General features: G+C 48.4%; 1 protein-coding gene across 3 annotated transcripts; it reads left to right on the forward strand.

Annotated features, from left to right (window-relative positions):
* The first annotated feature begins 4,279 nt into the window (after nt 1-4,279).
* Nucleotides 4,280-14,451, forward strand: RGS18 (regulator of G protein signaling 18). Of its 3 annotated transcripts, none has more exons than XM_068164497.1 (5): nt 4,280-4,567; nt 6,136-6,237; nt 9,242-9,306; nt 11,624-11,790; nt 12,607-14,451. In XM_068164497.1, exons 1-5 carry the CDS (start codon nt 4,449-4,451, stop codon nt 12,859-12,861), a joined length of 708 nt encoding a protein of 235 aa, XP_068020598.1. In that variant the 5' UTR covers nt 4,280-4,448; the 3' UTR covers nt 12,862-14,451. The 3 variants fall into 3 exon arrangements, with proteins under 3 accessions (XP_068020598.1, XP_068020599.1, XP_068020600.1); XM_068164498.1 differs by having other exon boundaries at nt 9,245-9,306; XM_068164499.1 differs by lacking the exon at nt 9,242-9,306 and having other exon boundaries at nt 4,480-4,567.
* The last annotated feature ends 1,713 nt before the right edge of the window (nt 14,452-16,164 follow it).

The raw sequence follows: 16,164 nt of genomic DNA on the forward strand, positions 1-16,164 counted from the left end.
AGAGAAGGAGACTCCACAACCTCTCTGGGCAGCCTGCTCCAGGGCTCTGGGAGCCTCCCAGTGCAGAAGTTCCTCCTCATGCTGAGGTGGAACCTCCTGTGCTGGAGTTTCCATCCATCGCCCCTTGGCTATCCCAGGGAGCAAGTGAGCAGAGCCTGTCCCCTCCCTCCTGACCCCCAGCCCTCAGCTATTGATAGACATTGATTAAATCCCCTCTCAGTCTTCTCTTCTTCAGACTGAACAACCCCAGGGCTCTCAACCTCTCCTCACCAGGCAGTGCTCCAGTCTCTTCAGCATCCTTGTAACCCTCCCTTGGACTCTCTCCATCAGATCCCTGTCCCTCCTGAACTGGGGAGCCCAGAGCTGGATGCAATATTCCAGGTGTGGTCTCACCCAAAGATCTGTGAGTATGTTTTAGTGGTTAGAGAAATGGTTGGGAATCTGGACGTTTGGTTGTCATCCCCAATTGCCTTTCTAGGTCTCCAGTCACGTCACCAACTCAGTATTCTGCATCTGCAGCTTTTGTCTTAAAATAACTCACTCATTTTTCTATATCATCATCTTGCAGCATGCCGAACAGCTCAGCAGCATTTGCAGGGTCGTTAGCACTGTTGCCATAACTACAGCAGCCTGCCGTGCCAACCAGAAATGCCTATTAGCACCAGCACCAGTGCTGACAGAACACAGGCTGGCTTGGATGCAATTTGGGCTCTTCAGGGTCTGGATTTAGTATTAGCTCTCTACTAATGGGGGAAAAAAAAATCCACAATCACCTCCCAAAAATACCCCAAAACAAAACAACAGCAAAACCCACACCAAAACCAATCACAAAGAAACCCAATAAAACAAAACCCAACCAAGCCCCAAAAAATCCAAACCAACGCAAAAACCAAAACAAAAACCCCAAAGAAACAACCAAAAAAGTCCACCACTTCCCCACCCCCAAAATAAACAAAGCAGTGGGGAGGAAAACCAAGAGGAGGGCAAAGACAAGAGGAGGGGGAAAAGCTAAAGGAGGGGAAAAAACTAAAGGAAGAAAAAAAAAACACAAAAGGAGGGGAAAAAAAACAGTGGAGGGAAAGAAACAAAAGGAGGGAGAAACAAAAGGAGGGAAAAACACAAAGGGGGGGGGGATCAAAAGGAGGAGAAAAAACAAAAGGAGGGAAAAAACCCACAAAAGGAGAGGAAAATCCAAAAGGGGGGGGGGGAGGCAGGAAAAAAAAACCAAAAGGAGGGAAAAAACCCAAAAGGAGGGGAAAAACCCAAAAAGAGGGAAAGAGCCCAAAAGGAGGGAAAAAAACCCAAAAGGGGGGGGACGACACACAAAAGGGAGGTCGGACCAAAAGGAGGGGAAAAAACCCACAAAAGGAGGGAAAAAAACCCAAAAGGAGGGAAAGAACCCCAAAGGAGGGAGAAAAACCCCAAAAGGAGGGGAAAAACACCAAAAGGAGAGAAAAAACCCCAAAGGAAGGAAAAAACCAAAAGGAGGGGGAAAAAACCAAAAGGAAGGGGAAAAAACCAAAAGGAAGGGGAAAAAATCGAAAGGAGGAAAAAACCAAAAGTAGGGGAAAAAACCAAAATGAGGGAAAAAAAAACAAAGGAGGGGAAAAAACCAAAAGGAGGGAAAGAAAACAAAAGGAGGAAAGAAAAAACAGAAGGGGGAATAAAAACCAAAGGAGGGAAAAACCCAAAAGGAGGGAAAAAAAACCCCAAAAGGAGGGGAAAAACCCAAAGAGGAGGGGGGGGGAACCAAAAGAAAAGGAGGGGATAAACCCCAAATGAGGAGAACCCCCCACCAAAGTGAGGGGAAAAACCAAAAGGAGGGGGAGAAGCAACAGGGTCGTTTGATTTGCCCGTGGATTTTCAGGAGGCCCACGGCACAGCGCTGCACTTGGGCCTGGCCCTGCTGTCTCTGCACAGCACAGGATTGTTTCAAGCAGCTGGGATGTAAGAGCCTTTGCCTCAGAGTCACTCGAGAGCGGATTGGACAAGCTGCCCAGAGGTACCCCGGTGGGTGCTGCTGGAGATTAGAATAAAACTTTATTAGAATAAACCAAACCAGGTTGGAAGAGACCTTCAAGATCATCATGTCCAACCCATCAACCAATCCAACCCACCCAAACAGCTAACCCATGGCACCAAGCACCCCATCAAGTCTCCTCCTGAACACCTCCAATGACAGCAACTCCACCACCTCCTTGGGCAGCCCATTCCAATGGGCAATCACTCTCTCTGTATAGAACTTCTTCCTAACATCCAACCTGAACCTCCCCTGGCGCAGCCTGAGACTGTGTCTATACATATATCTATATCTATATATCTACATCTATACATATATATATATATATATATACACACACATCTTTTATATATATATATCTTATATCTACTGTGTAGATCTTATATCTACTGTTACACTGTGATACTGTTTGGAATGTGCTGCCCAGGGAGGTGGTGGAGTCCCCATCCCTGGAGGCGTTCAAGAGGAGATTGGACGTGGCACTTGGTGCCATGGTCTAGTCATGAGGTCTGTGTTGATAGGCTGGACTCGATGATCCTCGAGGTCTCTTCCAACCTTAGTGATACTGTGATACTGTGATCTTTCCTACATCAGCTTGGAGGAACTCTGGAGGCTGCAAATGAACACTTTTTAGAGAGGGAAATCGCTGGGTAACAAACGTAGGGCAGGTGAACGCAGCACCACAGCGCAGCACTAGGTGAGATAATCAAAGCTTAGCTGACTAGCAGTGTTGCAGAAGGGTGGAACACAAGCATGCATGCTGTATTTATTCACTTACCAGTAAAAGGCAGAGCAGACTGTAAAAGAGAGAGGTGGTTAAAGCCAATTCAAAACCAGCAGGCTGCCGATGCAAGCCTACAGGGAAACTGAAAATGCAGTTTAAAACCCCAGCCCTGCTTCTTCAGGGTGCTCAGGCTGCGAAACTGAACATCCCCCCACTCAGGCTGACTTAAAAGCTTGTGTCACACATGTGCTGCCTGTGAGTTTCCTTTCAGTTCTTAGTCTCTTCAATGAAATCCCAAGAGACAACATCCTATTGGTGATGTGTCAGGGATTTGGAGTCCCAACAGAGGGGGGAAGGTTTTTTTGGGGGGTGTTTTGGCTTGGTTTTGGTTATTTTACATATTAGCATCTCCTGTCCTCCTCAGCTCCACAAGAAGGTGGCCATGGTGACCCAGAGCTTGCCCCACGTTGCAGTAATTGTGCAGAGCTGGACAGAGTTGTGGGAAGGTGATGAGGTCCTGTCTCCTCCCCAGGGGTTGGTGGCTTCCCTGAACAAGCACAACTCAGCACTGGCACTAAGAAAGGAGGATTATTTAGTTCTTAATCAATTAACTACTGCAACATTGCTGTCTGGAGACAGACACAGATGGGGCTGTTCTGTCTGGAGAAGAGAAGGCTCCTAAGAGACCTTCTTGCAGCCTGCCAGGGGTCTGGAGCACAGCCCCACGAGAAGCAGCTGAGGGAGCTAGGGGTCTATAGCCTGGAGAAGAGGAGGCTCAGGGGAGACCTTCTTGCTCTCTCCAACTCCCTGAAGGGAGGTTGTAGCCAGGTGGGGGTTGGTCTCTTCTCCCAGGCACCCAGCACCAGAACAAGAGGACACAGTCTCAAGCTGTGCGGGGGGAAGTTTAGAATCACAGAATTCATAGAATCAATCAGGTTGGAAAAAGACCTCAGAGATCATCAAGTCCAACCTATGACCTAACACCTCCTGACAACTAAACCATGGCTCCAAGTGCCCCATCCAAGTCTTTTCTGAACACCTCCAGGGGTGGGGACTCCACCACCTCCCTGGGCAGCACATTCCAGTGGCTGGGAAGAACTTTCTCCACACCTCCAGCTTGTGCTGGAGAACGTTTGGGCTGGAGGTGAGGAGAGAGTTCTTCCCAGAAAGAGGAATCAGCCACTGGGATGTGCTGCCCAGGGAATTGGTGGAGTCACCATCCCTGGAGGTGTTCAAAAAGGAATTGGATGTGGCACTTGGAGCCATGGTTTAGTTGTCAGGAGGTGTTGGATGACAGGTAATAGGTTGGATGTGATGATCTCTGAGGTCTTTTCCAACCTGGTTGATTCTATGATTCTCAGGGGCTGAGATCTGGAAGCAGAAACTCAGGAGCTGCCCTCTGTTGCCAGCTCCTTGTCTGGGTGGCCAATGGCCATGTTGCAAATGTGCAATCTCACTTCCCCAAATGACGACTGCAAAAGCAGAGCTCCACATAAAGCCCTCTGCAAGTGCAGCTGCAGTGGCAGTGAGGGCAGAGAACCTCTTCCTGCCCACTACCTGCCCTGGAAACCACTCGATGGCCAACTGAGGACAGCCCAGCCTGAAACAGCATGTGAGAGCTCCCCTGAGCACAGCACTTACTCCAACTGCTGCAAGGAAGTAATAAGGAACATTTCCAGAGGCTGTGAAGATTTTCAGTGGAAGATGGAGAGCCCACTTCTTTTATTTCCCCATCTCAACATCTCTGCTTCAAAGGAGAAACCCTATTACAAAGTCATGAAGGCAACAGTGAAAGAGGAGCCTCATAAAGCAAGCAAGCCTGGGTGAGTTTTAAGGTCATGCTGAGACTCTTGAGTGTTCTGGTTTGTAACATAGCTTGTGGGCATGAATTTAGGGCACAGATCATTGTATTTGTGGGTCACATATATATATCATAGTATCAGTCAGGGTTGGAAGGGACCACAAGGATCATCTAGTTCCAACCCCCCTGCCATGGGCAGGGACACCCCACACTAGATCAGGCTGCCCAGAGCCTCATATATGTATGAAAACTCCTGCACTGCCACCCTCAGCATTGTATCCATCAAATATTAACATACCACAGAGGCATTTTTTTCAAGAACAAGAAATCAATCCAAGTGCAAGGTCCTGCAGCTGGGTCAGGGCAATCTCAAGCACTGATACAGGCTGGGCAGGGACTGGCTTGAGAGCAGCCCTGAGGAGAAGGACCTGGGGGTGCTGGGGGAGGAGAAGCTCAGCAGGAGCCAGCAGTGAGCACTTGCAGCCCAGAGAGCCAAGCAGAGCCTGGGCTGCAGCAAGAGAAGTGCGGCCAGCAGGGCCAGGGAGGGGATTCTGCCCCTCTGCTCCACTCTGCTGAGACCACAGCTGGAGCTCTGGGGCCAGTTCTGGAGCCTCTGTGCCAGGAAGGATCTGGAGGTGCTGGAAGGTGTCCAGAGAAGGGCCATGAGGAGGAGCAGAGGGCTGGAGCTGCTCTGCTGTGAGCACAGCCTGAGGGAGTTGGGGTTGTGCAGGCTGGAGAGGAGAAGGCTCCCAGGAGACCTCATTGTGGTCTTCCAGGATCTGCAGGGGGCTGCAAGAAAGCTGGGGAGGGACTTGTGAGGGTGTCAGGGAGGGATAGGACTGGGGGGAGTGGAGAAATACTAGAGATGGTCAGATTGAGATTGGATGTAAGGAAGAAGTTGTTCCCCAGGAGGGTGGTGAGAGCCTGGCACAGGTTGCCCAGGGAGGTGGTGGAAGCCTCCTGCCTGGAGGTGTTTGCAGCCAGGCTGGAGGTGGCTGTGAGCAACCTGCTGTGGTGTGAGGTGTCCCTGGCCATGGCAGGGGGGTTGGGACTGGCTGAGCCTTGAGGTCCCTTCCAGCCCTGACAGTTGTCTGATTCTAATCAAATAATAAGCTAAGTAAAAAAGAAAGGGAGGTTTCCAGAACTTCTGATAAATGCTTCTCTAAAGCCTGACAGTGATCTGGGCAAGTCTGGGTTTGGCAGTTTCAAGAGGCAGGAAGCAATGCTTCCTTTGTCTTTGTGAAACATTAAAAGCAGAAGATGCTGAGCCAGCTGTTTGTGCTCTCTGATGTGAAATTTCCCCCCCTTCATCTTGCAGAGAAATGAAAAAGATACTGAAAATGAGAAAGGTTTCCATTTCTCTTTGCCAGTGCTGCAGATGCAAAGCTGTGCTTAACTGTGTAAGAAAGTAAATAGTCATGTGCATGATACCTGTAGAAGGAACATCAGCATCCCTGTGAGTGAACTTAAGGAGCCTCTGATGCAGAAGGAGAGATATTAAGTCAAAGGAAATGTTGGGGTGTGGGGGGGAGGGAAACCACAACAAATGTCAAGAAGGTTGCCTGAAAGGCTTCCCTAATTCTGCCCTAGAGCTAAGCAGAAGAGAAACAGGCTGAGCCTTCTCCTCCAGAAGTCTGAATTCCATGAGGGGGATCATCTGGGCAAGCCTGGCAGCTTGGCAAAAGCAGCAAGGTAAGCAGCATGAGGCACTGAGTGGGTGGGGGATCATCAAGTCCAACCTCTCACCCAACACCATCTGAGCAACTCAACCATGGCACCAAATGCCTCATCTTGGCTCTTCTTAAACACTTCCAGGGATGGGGACTCCACCACCTCCCTGGGCAGCACATCCCAATGGCCAATCTCTCTTGCTGGGAAGAATTTCTCCATGACATCCAGCCTGAACCTCCCCTGGCACAGCTTGAGACTGTGTCCTCTTGTTCTGGTGCTGGGTGCCTGGGAGAAGAGCCCAACCCCCACGATCTCAAAGGTCTTTTCCAACCTGGTTAGTTCTATGCTATGCTATGCTATTCAGTTGTAGATCTTGACTGAAAAGAAGGAATGTGTAAAGTACTCCATGGCCTGGAAAGTCCACCTCTCCATTCTCCCCACCACAGCTCACTTCAGAATGCTTCAGTGCTTCCTGTGCTCACTTTGTCTTGCTAAGCTTGATGAAGCTTGTTTAAGCAGTTAGTATCTTTGGGACCCAGATGCCTGCTTTGAGCAGAACTGCTTCTGCAAGACATTGCTCATTGTGAACACCCAGTAGAAACTGTGTGAGGGCCCATGGGAAAGTGAGTATCTAAACACTTGCTCTTATGCACCTGGAGAATGAGGCAGTCTTGGCTGCTTAACATGTCCCAAACTCATGCCCATCCAAATGACAGAGTGTACTCATGATCTGGAAGAGTTTCCACTCTATCACAGAATTACTGAGGCTGGAAAAGACCTCAGAGAGCATCAAGTTCAGCCCATGACCCAACCACATCTTCTAAACCATTGCCACCGAGTGCCACATCCAATCTTTTCTTGAAGTCCTCCAGTGATGGCGACTCCACCACCTCCCTGGGCAGCTCATCCCAGTGCCTAATCAGCCTTGCTGCGAGGAAGTGCTTCCTAATATCCAGTCTAAACCTCCCCTGGCACAGCTTCATACCATGCCCTGGCACAAGTTGCCTGGGAGGAGAGCCTGACCCCCACCTGACTGCAACTTCCTTTTAGGTAGTTGTAGAGAGTGATAAGGTCACAGGTGGTTTCATTACTTACTTTTTACTTCCTTCCTTCTTCCTTTCCTTCCTTGCCTTCCTTCTTCCTTCCTTGCCTTCCTTCTTCCTTCCTTCCTTGCCTTCCTTCTTCCTTCCTTCCTTGCCTTCCTCCTTCCTTCCTTCCTTGCCTTCCTTGTTCCTTCCTTGTCTTCCTTCTTCCGTCCTTGCCTTCCTTCTTCCTTCCTTGCCTTCCTTCTTCCTTTCTTGTCTCTTTCTTCCTTCCTTTTTTGCCTTTCTTCCTTCCCTTCTTGTTTTCCTGCTGCCAAATGCAATCACTTTACAGCTCAGTCAGGAATACAAAACATTGCAACGATGAACAAAGTCCTGAGAACTCCTTTTCCTCCCCTCCCCATTTCTTTGCTCCAGACACTCAAAACCATCCTAAGACTGCGTCTAAAAAGAGGAAGCACAGCCTCCATGCCAGCTGGGTGCGGGGGGTGTTGAGTGGCCGATTACCCCCCTGGGCATCTCGTACAAAGTACACAGCCATCAGTGCCTCCCCAGGAGCTGTGAACAGGCACTTCCAGAGGCAGACACAACAGCAACAAATTATTCTCGCTAGAGTTTCCCCCTTTTAACAGACCATCACTTCCTCACTCAGCCCTAAGGCTATTGCCTAAACTGCCTTGCTCTGACGCTGTCTCCAGGCTATGGACTTTTCCATGTTTCATTGCAAACGCACTGTGGCAACAGCCTCCGAGCGAGTGCAACCAAAACCACATCGCTGCAAGGGTGCTTTTCAGTTTGAGTAGGTGACCCACATGGTTCTCTTAGGAATTTTACCATCCTGCATGACCTCAGTTCCCTTAGAGATTGGTAGTGCAACACAAACACCCGAGAGAAGAATCTCTACTCTCAAGTTGGGGTTTTTTATTTCTTTTAACGGTAAAAACCAACTCTGCAGAAAAAAAAAAGGTCAGGAAAAACCCCCAAAACAACTAAGTATTTCTGAAGCCCCTAAGAGAATGACCAAACTAAACTGAGCATCTCTGAAGCCCCTAAGGGAATGACCAAACTAAACTGAGCATTTCTGAAGCCCCTAAGAGATGACCAAACTAAACTGAGTATCTCTGAAGCCCCTCAGAGAATGACCAAAGTAAAATGAGTATCTCTGAAGCCCATCAGAGAATGACCAAACTAAACTGAGCATCTCTGAAGCCCCTAAGGGAATGACCAAACTAAACTGAGCATTTCTGAAGCCCCTAAGGGAATGACCAAACTAAACTGAGTATCTCTGAAGCCCCTCAGAGAATGACCAAACTAAACTGAGTATCTCTGAAGCCCCTAAGAGAATGACCAAACTAAACTGAGCATCTCTGAAACCCCTAAGAGAATGACCAAACTAAACTGAGCATCTCTGAAGCCCCTAAGGGAATGACCAAACTAAACTGAGCATCTCTGAAGCCCCTAAGAGAATGACCAAACTAAACTGAGCATCTCTGAAGCCCATCAGAGAATGACCAAACTAAACTGAGTATCTCTGAAGCCCCTCAGAGAATGACCAAACTAAACTGAGCATCTCTGAAACCCCTAAGAGAATGACCAAACTAAACTGAGCATCTCTGAAGCCCCTAAGGGAATGACCAAACTAAACTGAGCATCTCTGAAGCCCCTAAGGGAATGACCAAACTAAACTGAGCATCTCTGAAGCCCATCAGAGAATGACCAAACTAAACTGAGCATCTCTGAAGCCCCTCAGGGAATGACCAAACTAAACTGAGCATCTCTGAAGCCCCTAAGGGAATGACCAAACTAAACTGAGCATCACTGAAGCCCCTAAGGGAATGAGCTCCTTCAGGAATGTCATCTAACCCCAGGCTTTGGGAAACAGCCCTGGGCAATAACAATGACAACAAACAAACACAGGTGACAACAGCTTCCTGAATACAGCCAAGGAAGAATTTCTTCAACCCCACTTTCTGTTTCCCTAGCAGTGTGTCTCCTGAAGAGGCAGTGAAATGGGGAGAATCTTTTGACAGACTGCTTTCTGAGAAAGGTTAGTTTGGGTTTTTTTTATATATATATATATTTTCCTTCTCCTTGTGGACAGTTAGGGTGGGGAAATGGCTGGGAAATGATAGAAAATGGTAAAATCCTGTTGTGCACTGAAATGGGGCTGGCAGTTGCCTAAAGTAGGTCTGATGAGTCACTTAGAGCAGCGTGTGTTTCTGCTCTCCTCATGGGCCCAGGCGTAGCAGCAGCTCTCAGCTACTGGAAATAGCTGAAAAGAGCTCTTTTAAGGGTCATGGTTTTTTTTTTTCTTGAGCAAAGTAATACAGCAGAGAGCAAAGAGTTCTGCCAAGGTACAGTAGTATTGCATTTAAATGTTGATGGAACACTCCTGGCTGAAAGACCTTAGAAATCACAACATGTTCTGTGTAGGTAAGGGCACCTCTCCTGTGAGGACAGACTGAGGGAGTTGGGGCTGTGCAGGCTGGAGAGGAGAAGGCTCCTAGGAGACCTAATTGTGGCCTTCTAGGATCTGAAGGGGGCTCCAAGAAAGCTGGGGAGGGACTTGTGAGGGTGTCAGGGAGGGATGGAGCAAAACTAGAAATGGGGAGATTGAGATTGGCTGTGAGGAAGAAGTTGTTCCCCAGGAGGGTGGTGAGAGCCTGGCACAGGCTGCCCAGGGAGGTGGTGGAAGCCTCCTGCCTGGAGGTGTTTGCAGCCAGGCTGGAGGTGGCTGTGAGCAACCTGCTGTGGTGTGAGGTGTCCCTGGCCATGGCAGGGGGTTGGAGCTGGCTGAGCCTTGAGCTCCCTTCCAACCCTGACAATTCTGTGATGCTAAGGGAAGGCTGTCATTTCTGGTACAGTTTGTTTCTAACCCAGCCACAGGATCAAAGGAGGCCATCATTTGGAAGGGTTTATTACATCAAAAGGTCATATGTCCCTCCTTTCATTTTTTTTGGGGGGGATACATGACAGTGCTGAAGACTGTGTGCTTTCCAAACCTGGTCCTTGAGCAGATGACATCAGCACAAGTGTATCACCACTGCAGACCAAGTGTGCTTGGGAAAGAAACTACCTTCAGCATATTAACAATAAGATAAAGCAAACTGTAAAGATGCCACAGACCTTTCATTTTCAGTTGTTAGTGGAGAGCAGCCAGCTTGTCAGCAAAGATTCAAGCACTGCTGTGCTCAACTGGAAGTGACACTGGTCTGGAGTAAAGCCCATCACTTCCACATACAGCCACATATTTTCATTGCTTCTGTTAAGTTTGCAAGACCTTACTAGCATTTTATATTACAGCTGTTGAGAATTCTCTAACAGGACTTATGGCACTCAGGATTGTAATGGAAGAGCTGCACTTATTCCATAGTATCATAGAATTGTCAGGGTTGGAAGGGACCTCAAGGCTCATCCAGTTCCAACCCCCTGCCATGCCCAAGGACACTTCACACTACAGCAGGTTGCTCACAGCCACATCCAGCCTGGCCTTAAAAACTTACAGGGATGAGGCTTCCAACACTCTCAGCAAGTTTGCCAATGACACCAAGCTGTGTGGTGCAGCTGGAGGGAAGGGAGGCAACCCAGAGGGACCTTGACAGGTTGCAGAGCTGAGACCCAGGCAGCCTCATGAAGCTCAACAAGACCAAGTGCAAGGTCCTGCAGCTGGGTTGGGGCAATCCCAGGCACTGATATAGGCTGGGCAGGGACTGCCTTGTGAGCAGCCAGGAAGAAAAGGACCTGGGGGTGCTGGGGGAGGAGAAATTCAAAAGCCTTTAGGTCTTTAAAATTATTATCTATAACATCTTGTAATTCAGAGGGAACCTGTTCTGTTCCCTTGGACCAACTCTGTGGCAGGCAACCTGTGGCAGAACAAGAGGACACAGTCTCAAGCTGTTCCAGGGGAGGCTTAGGCTGGGTGTTAGGAAGAAATTCTTCCCAGCAAGAGAGATTTGCCTTTGGAATGTGCTGCCCAGGGAGGTGGTGGAGTCCCCATCATTGGAGGGGTTTAAAAAGAAGCTGGATGAGGCACTTGGTGCCATGGTTGAGTTGATCAGATGGTGTTGGGTGAGAGGTTGGACTTGATGATCTCTGAGGTCTTTTCCAACCTGGTTAATTCTGTGTAAGGAGATTAGATAGCTAGATAGCTAGATAAGGAGATTAGATAGATAGATAGATAGATAGATAGATAGATAGATAGATAGATAGATAGATAGATAGATAGATAGATAGATAGATAGATAGATAGGTAGGTAGGTAGGTAGATAGATAGGTAGGTAGGTAGGTAGGTAGGTAGGTAGGTAGGTAGGTAGGTAGGTAGGTAGGTTGTTTTTTTAACTGCAATTCCTCCTTCCCTTCTGCAGCTGGCTTGGATGCCTTTACAAAGTTCCTGAAGACCGAGTTCAGTGAGGAGAACATCGAGTTCTGGATAGCCTGTGAGGATTACAAGAGAAGCAAAACTTCACATGAGCTCCTGCCAAAGGCTAAGACCATCTACGAGACGTTCATACAGAAAGATGCTCCAAAAGAGGTGCAGTAAGCAGCTCCTTCCTTGCAACACTGCCTCTGATGGGAGTTACTTTTAAGAGGTGCATGCACAGAAGCAGGGCCAGCAGTTAATCTTGCAGGCTCTGAGGTAACACTGCTGCATCTCAAATGTCAAAGCTCTGGAAGCAACTGTGTGGATTATTCTCCCTGTCCTCTATACTTCCCCCAATGCCTTCCCCACCCCCAAATCACTCTCCCAGGTGCAGAACAGGAGTTTAAATACTGCATCATGGGAATCAGAGATTCCCAGTGGTCTGTTCTCCTTTTCCTTAAATCAGCAGAACACAGAATACAGCAATCATCCTTTAAATTATTACACAAATGAGATGCAGAAGAGTCTATTTTAAGTAAACCATAAGGCTGAAAGAGACTCCAAGGAGACCTAGTTGTGACCTTCCAGGATCTTAAAGGGGGATAGAAAGGAGGGACTTGTGAGGGTGTCAGGGAGGGATAGGACTGGGGGGATGGAGCAGAACTAGAAATGGGGAGATTGAGATTGGCTGTGAGGAAGAAGTTGTTCCCCAGGAGGGTGGTGAGAGCCTGGCACAGGCTGCCCAGGGAGGTGGTGGAAGCCTCCTGCCTGGAGGTGTTTGCAGCCAGGCTGGAGGTGGCTGTGAGCAACCTGCTGTGGTGTGAGGTGTCCCTGGCCATGGCAGGGGGTTGGAACTGGCTGATCCTTGAGGTCCCTTCCAACCCTGACAATTCTATGATTCAAGGTCCCCTTAAAGCTTTCACCTACGGATAACAACCCAGGAAATACATCTCCTTTACAGAGATGCACTTTCCCCTCCTTCTCCAGGTGAATCTGGACTTTCAGACCAAAGAAGCCACGAGCCAGAACATGGAGCATCCCATCCTCACCACCTTTGATGCAGCACAGAACACTGTCTACAGGCTGATGGAGCAAGACAGCTACCCACGCTTCCTGAGGTCTGACCCGTACCTAAGTTTGCTTAAGGGCAGGGCTCCCACTCGCCCTGCCCTGAGGAGACGATCACGCTCCTTCACCGTCAACGACTTCAAGGGGGTACGACCAGACTTCACTGTTTGGTAGCAGGGAAGCTCAGCCTGCACCAACCCTGCCTACTGCAGCAGCTCCAACGTGTCTTAAAAGCCCAATCCTTATCCTTAGCAGATGCAAACGAGTGGAAGCCAAAGTTCTGTGCGGGTCAGAGCTCTGTCAGCGGTGATCAGTCTCCTCTGTTACAGAGAAGCAGGCAACACATTGGCAGGAGCTACCACCTCAAGTTTTCATTATATGTACATATAAAACCCAAGCAAGAAGCCTGGATGAGGCACTTAGTGCCATGGTCTAGTTGATTAGTCAGGGTTGGGTGATTGGTTGGACTTGATGATTGTGGAGGTCTCTTCCAACCTGGCTGAGTCTGTGATTCAGGTAGGAGGAATACGGCTGAGCCTACCAGGCTAAAGCCTCCCAGAAACTTCTACCCCACTCAGACTCAGCAAGCCCAAGAGCAGCCAAACTACCCCCCTCCCAAACTAGACCCAGGCCCACTGCAGGCTTGGACAGGCTCAGTTGCATAGCTGCAAATTCCCTGCCAGCCAAGGCCAAGAGAAAAGCTCTCCCCCACAAACCATAAGATAGCAACAGGCACATCCCAGCCAGAGAGGAGAGAGAGATTTCTGGCTGTACACTCCCTCAAATAGAGAAATAGGGGAAAACCAGAACAGAGTAACAGGTTACAACATCCTGGAAGGAACTGCTGGCCCTCCATGGACTCTCTCTAGCCTCTGGAGGAACTTTTCTTTATGGTCATACCAATTAACTCTTGATTTCCCTCAACCTACAACAAGTTGTAATCATAGAATCAGCCAGGTTGGAAAAGACCTCAGAGATCATCAAGTCCAACCTATGACCTAATCCCTAACATTACCTCCTGACAACTCAACCATGGCTCCAAGTGCCACATCCAAGCCTTTGGTCAACACCTCCAGGGTTGGGGACTCCACCACCTCCCTGGGCAGCACATCCCAGTGGCCAATTACTCTGTGAGGAACTTTCTCCTCACTTCCAGCCTAAACATATTTGAAGGGGGAAAAAAGACTTGAGTTTCCTAGATAAAACTCTTGCATCCAAGGCCACTTGAGAATATCCACCATGTACCCTGGGCCTGTTTTATGTAGGACAGAGTCTGATCACAGGCAGAACCCCCACACTCAACCTCTGCACGGGTTTGTGTTGCTGCAATGTTTTCTACACTAAGCACAGAGTATTTGTGGCACTCTCTCATGCTGCAAGCCACATGGGAGCCTTATTAGGTATAATGCAAAGACTGAAACTCCAGCCACTGCATAACTAACATTTAGCTATTGCCTGTGCCATGAGGAACCTAAAAAGCCCTGTTTAATTGGGGGGGGGGTGGGGGGTATACATTTTGTATTCCTTTTTAATGATTATTATTACCTGTGTCTGTGCTCTGGGTTTAAGTCACGCTTTACAGATGAGCTTTGCCATCAAACACTTGTATTATAATGGTTGGGGGTGGGGTGGTGGGGTGGGTTTTGCAAGCCACAGAGCCCCATCAAGGGCCCACAAATGCTCTTCTACCACAATGCAAGGTATTACATGTGGTTGTATGTAAAATGTTTGTATATAAAATATATCTGCTACTATTTATAAACATTCCTGCTATCCCAGGCTTGTTACTAAACTTTTTGTTCTCCTTTTTTTCTCCCCCTTCCTCTTATTTTGTGGTTGAAGTTCCCCACCCCACCCCCACCATTAACTTTGCCAGACCAACTCAGTTAAGAAGCAACTGAAGCTGTATGTATAAGCAAAATCTGCACTCTACAGTGGACTGCAAGGAATGTGTATAAACTATCCAGGATTTACAGGACTATACAGATATTTGCAACTAATAAACAGCACAAGGATCCCCCTGGCCAAGGACCAGGGGGAGCTACCAGCTTCTCCCTCCCTACCCCACCTTACCCCCCTGTACAAAATGGACAAGAGAAAGGAGCAGAGAAGTTAGACATAACCAAAATCAGCTGACAAGCAGGTTGTCTCTCCCAAGTGAAGCAAAACAGCCAGAGATCAGAAGAGAAGGAGAAGGGAAGAATTGTTATGGCACAGCTCCTCTTACTGTAGACCTTTACCCAGTGAATGTGTTTAGAATAACCTTTTGGTTTTCCTTTTTACACCCAGTAGGGATTTATTAACACTTTTCTACTCTTCTGCTCCAAATCTGTAACTGAATTGTAAAGGCACAGCCTAAAACCACCACGAGAACCTGGAAGGTTAACAGCTGCTTGACCCAAGCAGAATACCCTCCAGTTCCTCTGGTCGTTGCTGCAGCTTATGGTTGCAGATGAGGAGAGAGAAATCAGCCCTTTGATTTCTTTCCTGCTGACATGTGGTCATGGAGGTGTTGGGTACAAGGTTGGACTTGAGGATAGGATAGGATAGGATAGGATAGGATAGGATAGGATAGGATAGGATAGGATAGGATAGGATAGGATAGGATAGGATAGGATAGGTTAGGATAGGATAGGATAGGATAGGATAGGATAGGATAGGATAGGATAGGACAGACCCTTTGAGGTCATTGGGTCCCAGCCTCTCACCCAACACCATCTGATCAACTCAACCATGGCACCAAGTGCCTCAGCCAGGCTCTTCCTAAACACCTCCAGGGCTGGGGACTCCACCACCTCCCTGGGCAGCACATCCCAGTGGCCAATCTCTCTTGCTGGGAAGAATTTCTTCCTCACCTCCAGCCTGAACCTCCCCTGGCACAGCTTGAGACTGTGTCCTCTTGTTCTGGTGCTGGGTGCCTGGGAGAAGAGACCAACCCCCACCTGGCTGCAACCTCTTTTCCAAGCTTAATAATTCTATGACTTTATGCATATCCTCTCCATAGTCAGTGCATGCAGTCCCCCTGCTCTTTAACTTCAGCACTGATTCCCCCTGGAAGCACAAGGGAATTCTTAAAACCTTAAACATTGGTTCAGTTCAGCAAGTGGCTGCAGGACTTAATTGTAACTAGGACTTTGATGCTCAGTTGCCTTGCATGAAATGTAAACCTTCTCCCTTTTCCTCCCCCTTTCTGTAAGTGGTCAAAAGGGATGAGGTGCATTTCCTGAGGATGGGACTTTGTGTCCATCACTAATCCAGGGTTTATATGAGCTGCTTGATCTGGGGGTTCACATGAGCTGCTTGATCTGGGGGTTCATATGAGCTGCTTGATCTGGGGGTTTACATGAGCTGCTTGATCTGGGGGTTCATATGAGCTGCTTGATCTGGGGGTTTACATGAGCTGCTTGATCTGGGGGTTCATATGAGCTGCTTGATCTGGGGGTTTACATGAGCTGCTTGATCTGGGGAGGTTTCTGT

Source organism: Melanerpes formicivorus, unplaced genomic scaffold (assembly GCF_026170545.1).
Source record: "Melanerpes formicivorus ecotype bairdi unplaced genomic scaffold, bMelFor1.0.p_v2 SCAF_81, whole genome shotgun sequence".
In the NCBI taxonomy this organism is placed as follows: Eukaryota; Metazoa; Chordata; class Aves; order Piciformes; family Picidae; genus Melanerpes; species Melanerpes formicivorus.

Coding starts and splice junctions, on each gene's coding strand:
- RGS18 (XM_068164497.1), top strand. CDS start 4,449: ATGGAGAGCCCACTTCTTTTATTTCCCCATCTCAACATCTCTGCTTCA. Junction 4,568..6,135: donor CATAAAGCAAGCAAGCCTGG/GTGAGTTTTAAG, acceptor ATTCTGCCCTAG/AGCTAAGCAGAAGAGAAACA. Junction 6,238..9,241: donor AGCTTGGCAAAAGCAGCAAG/GTAAGCAGCATG, acceptor CTGTTTCCCTAG/CAGTGTGTCTCCTGAAGAGG.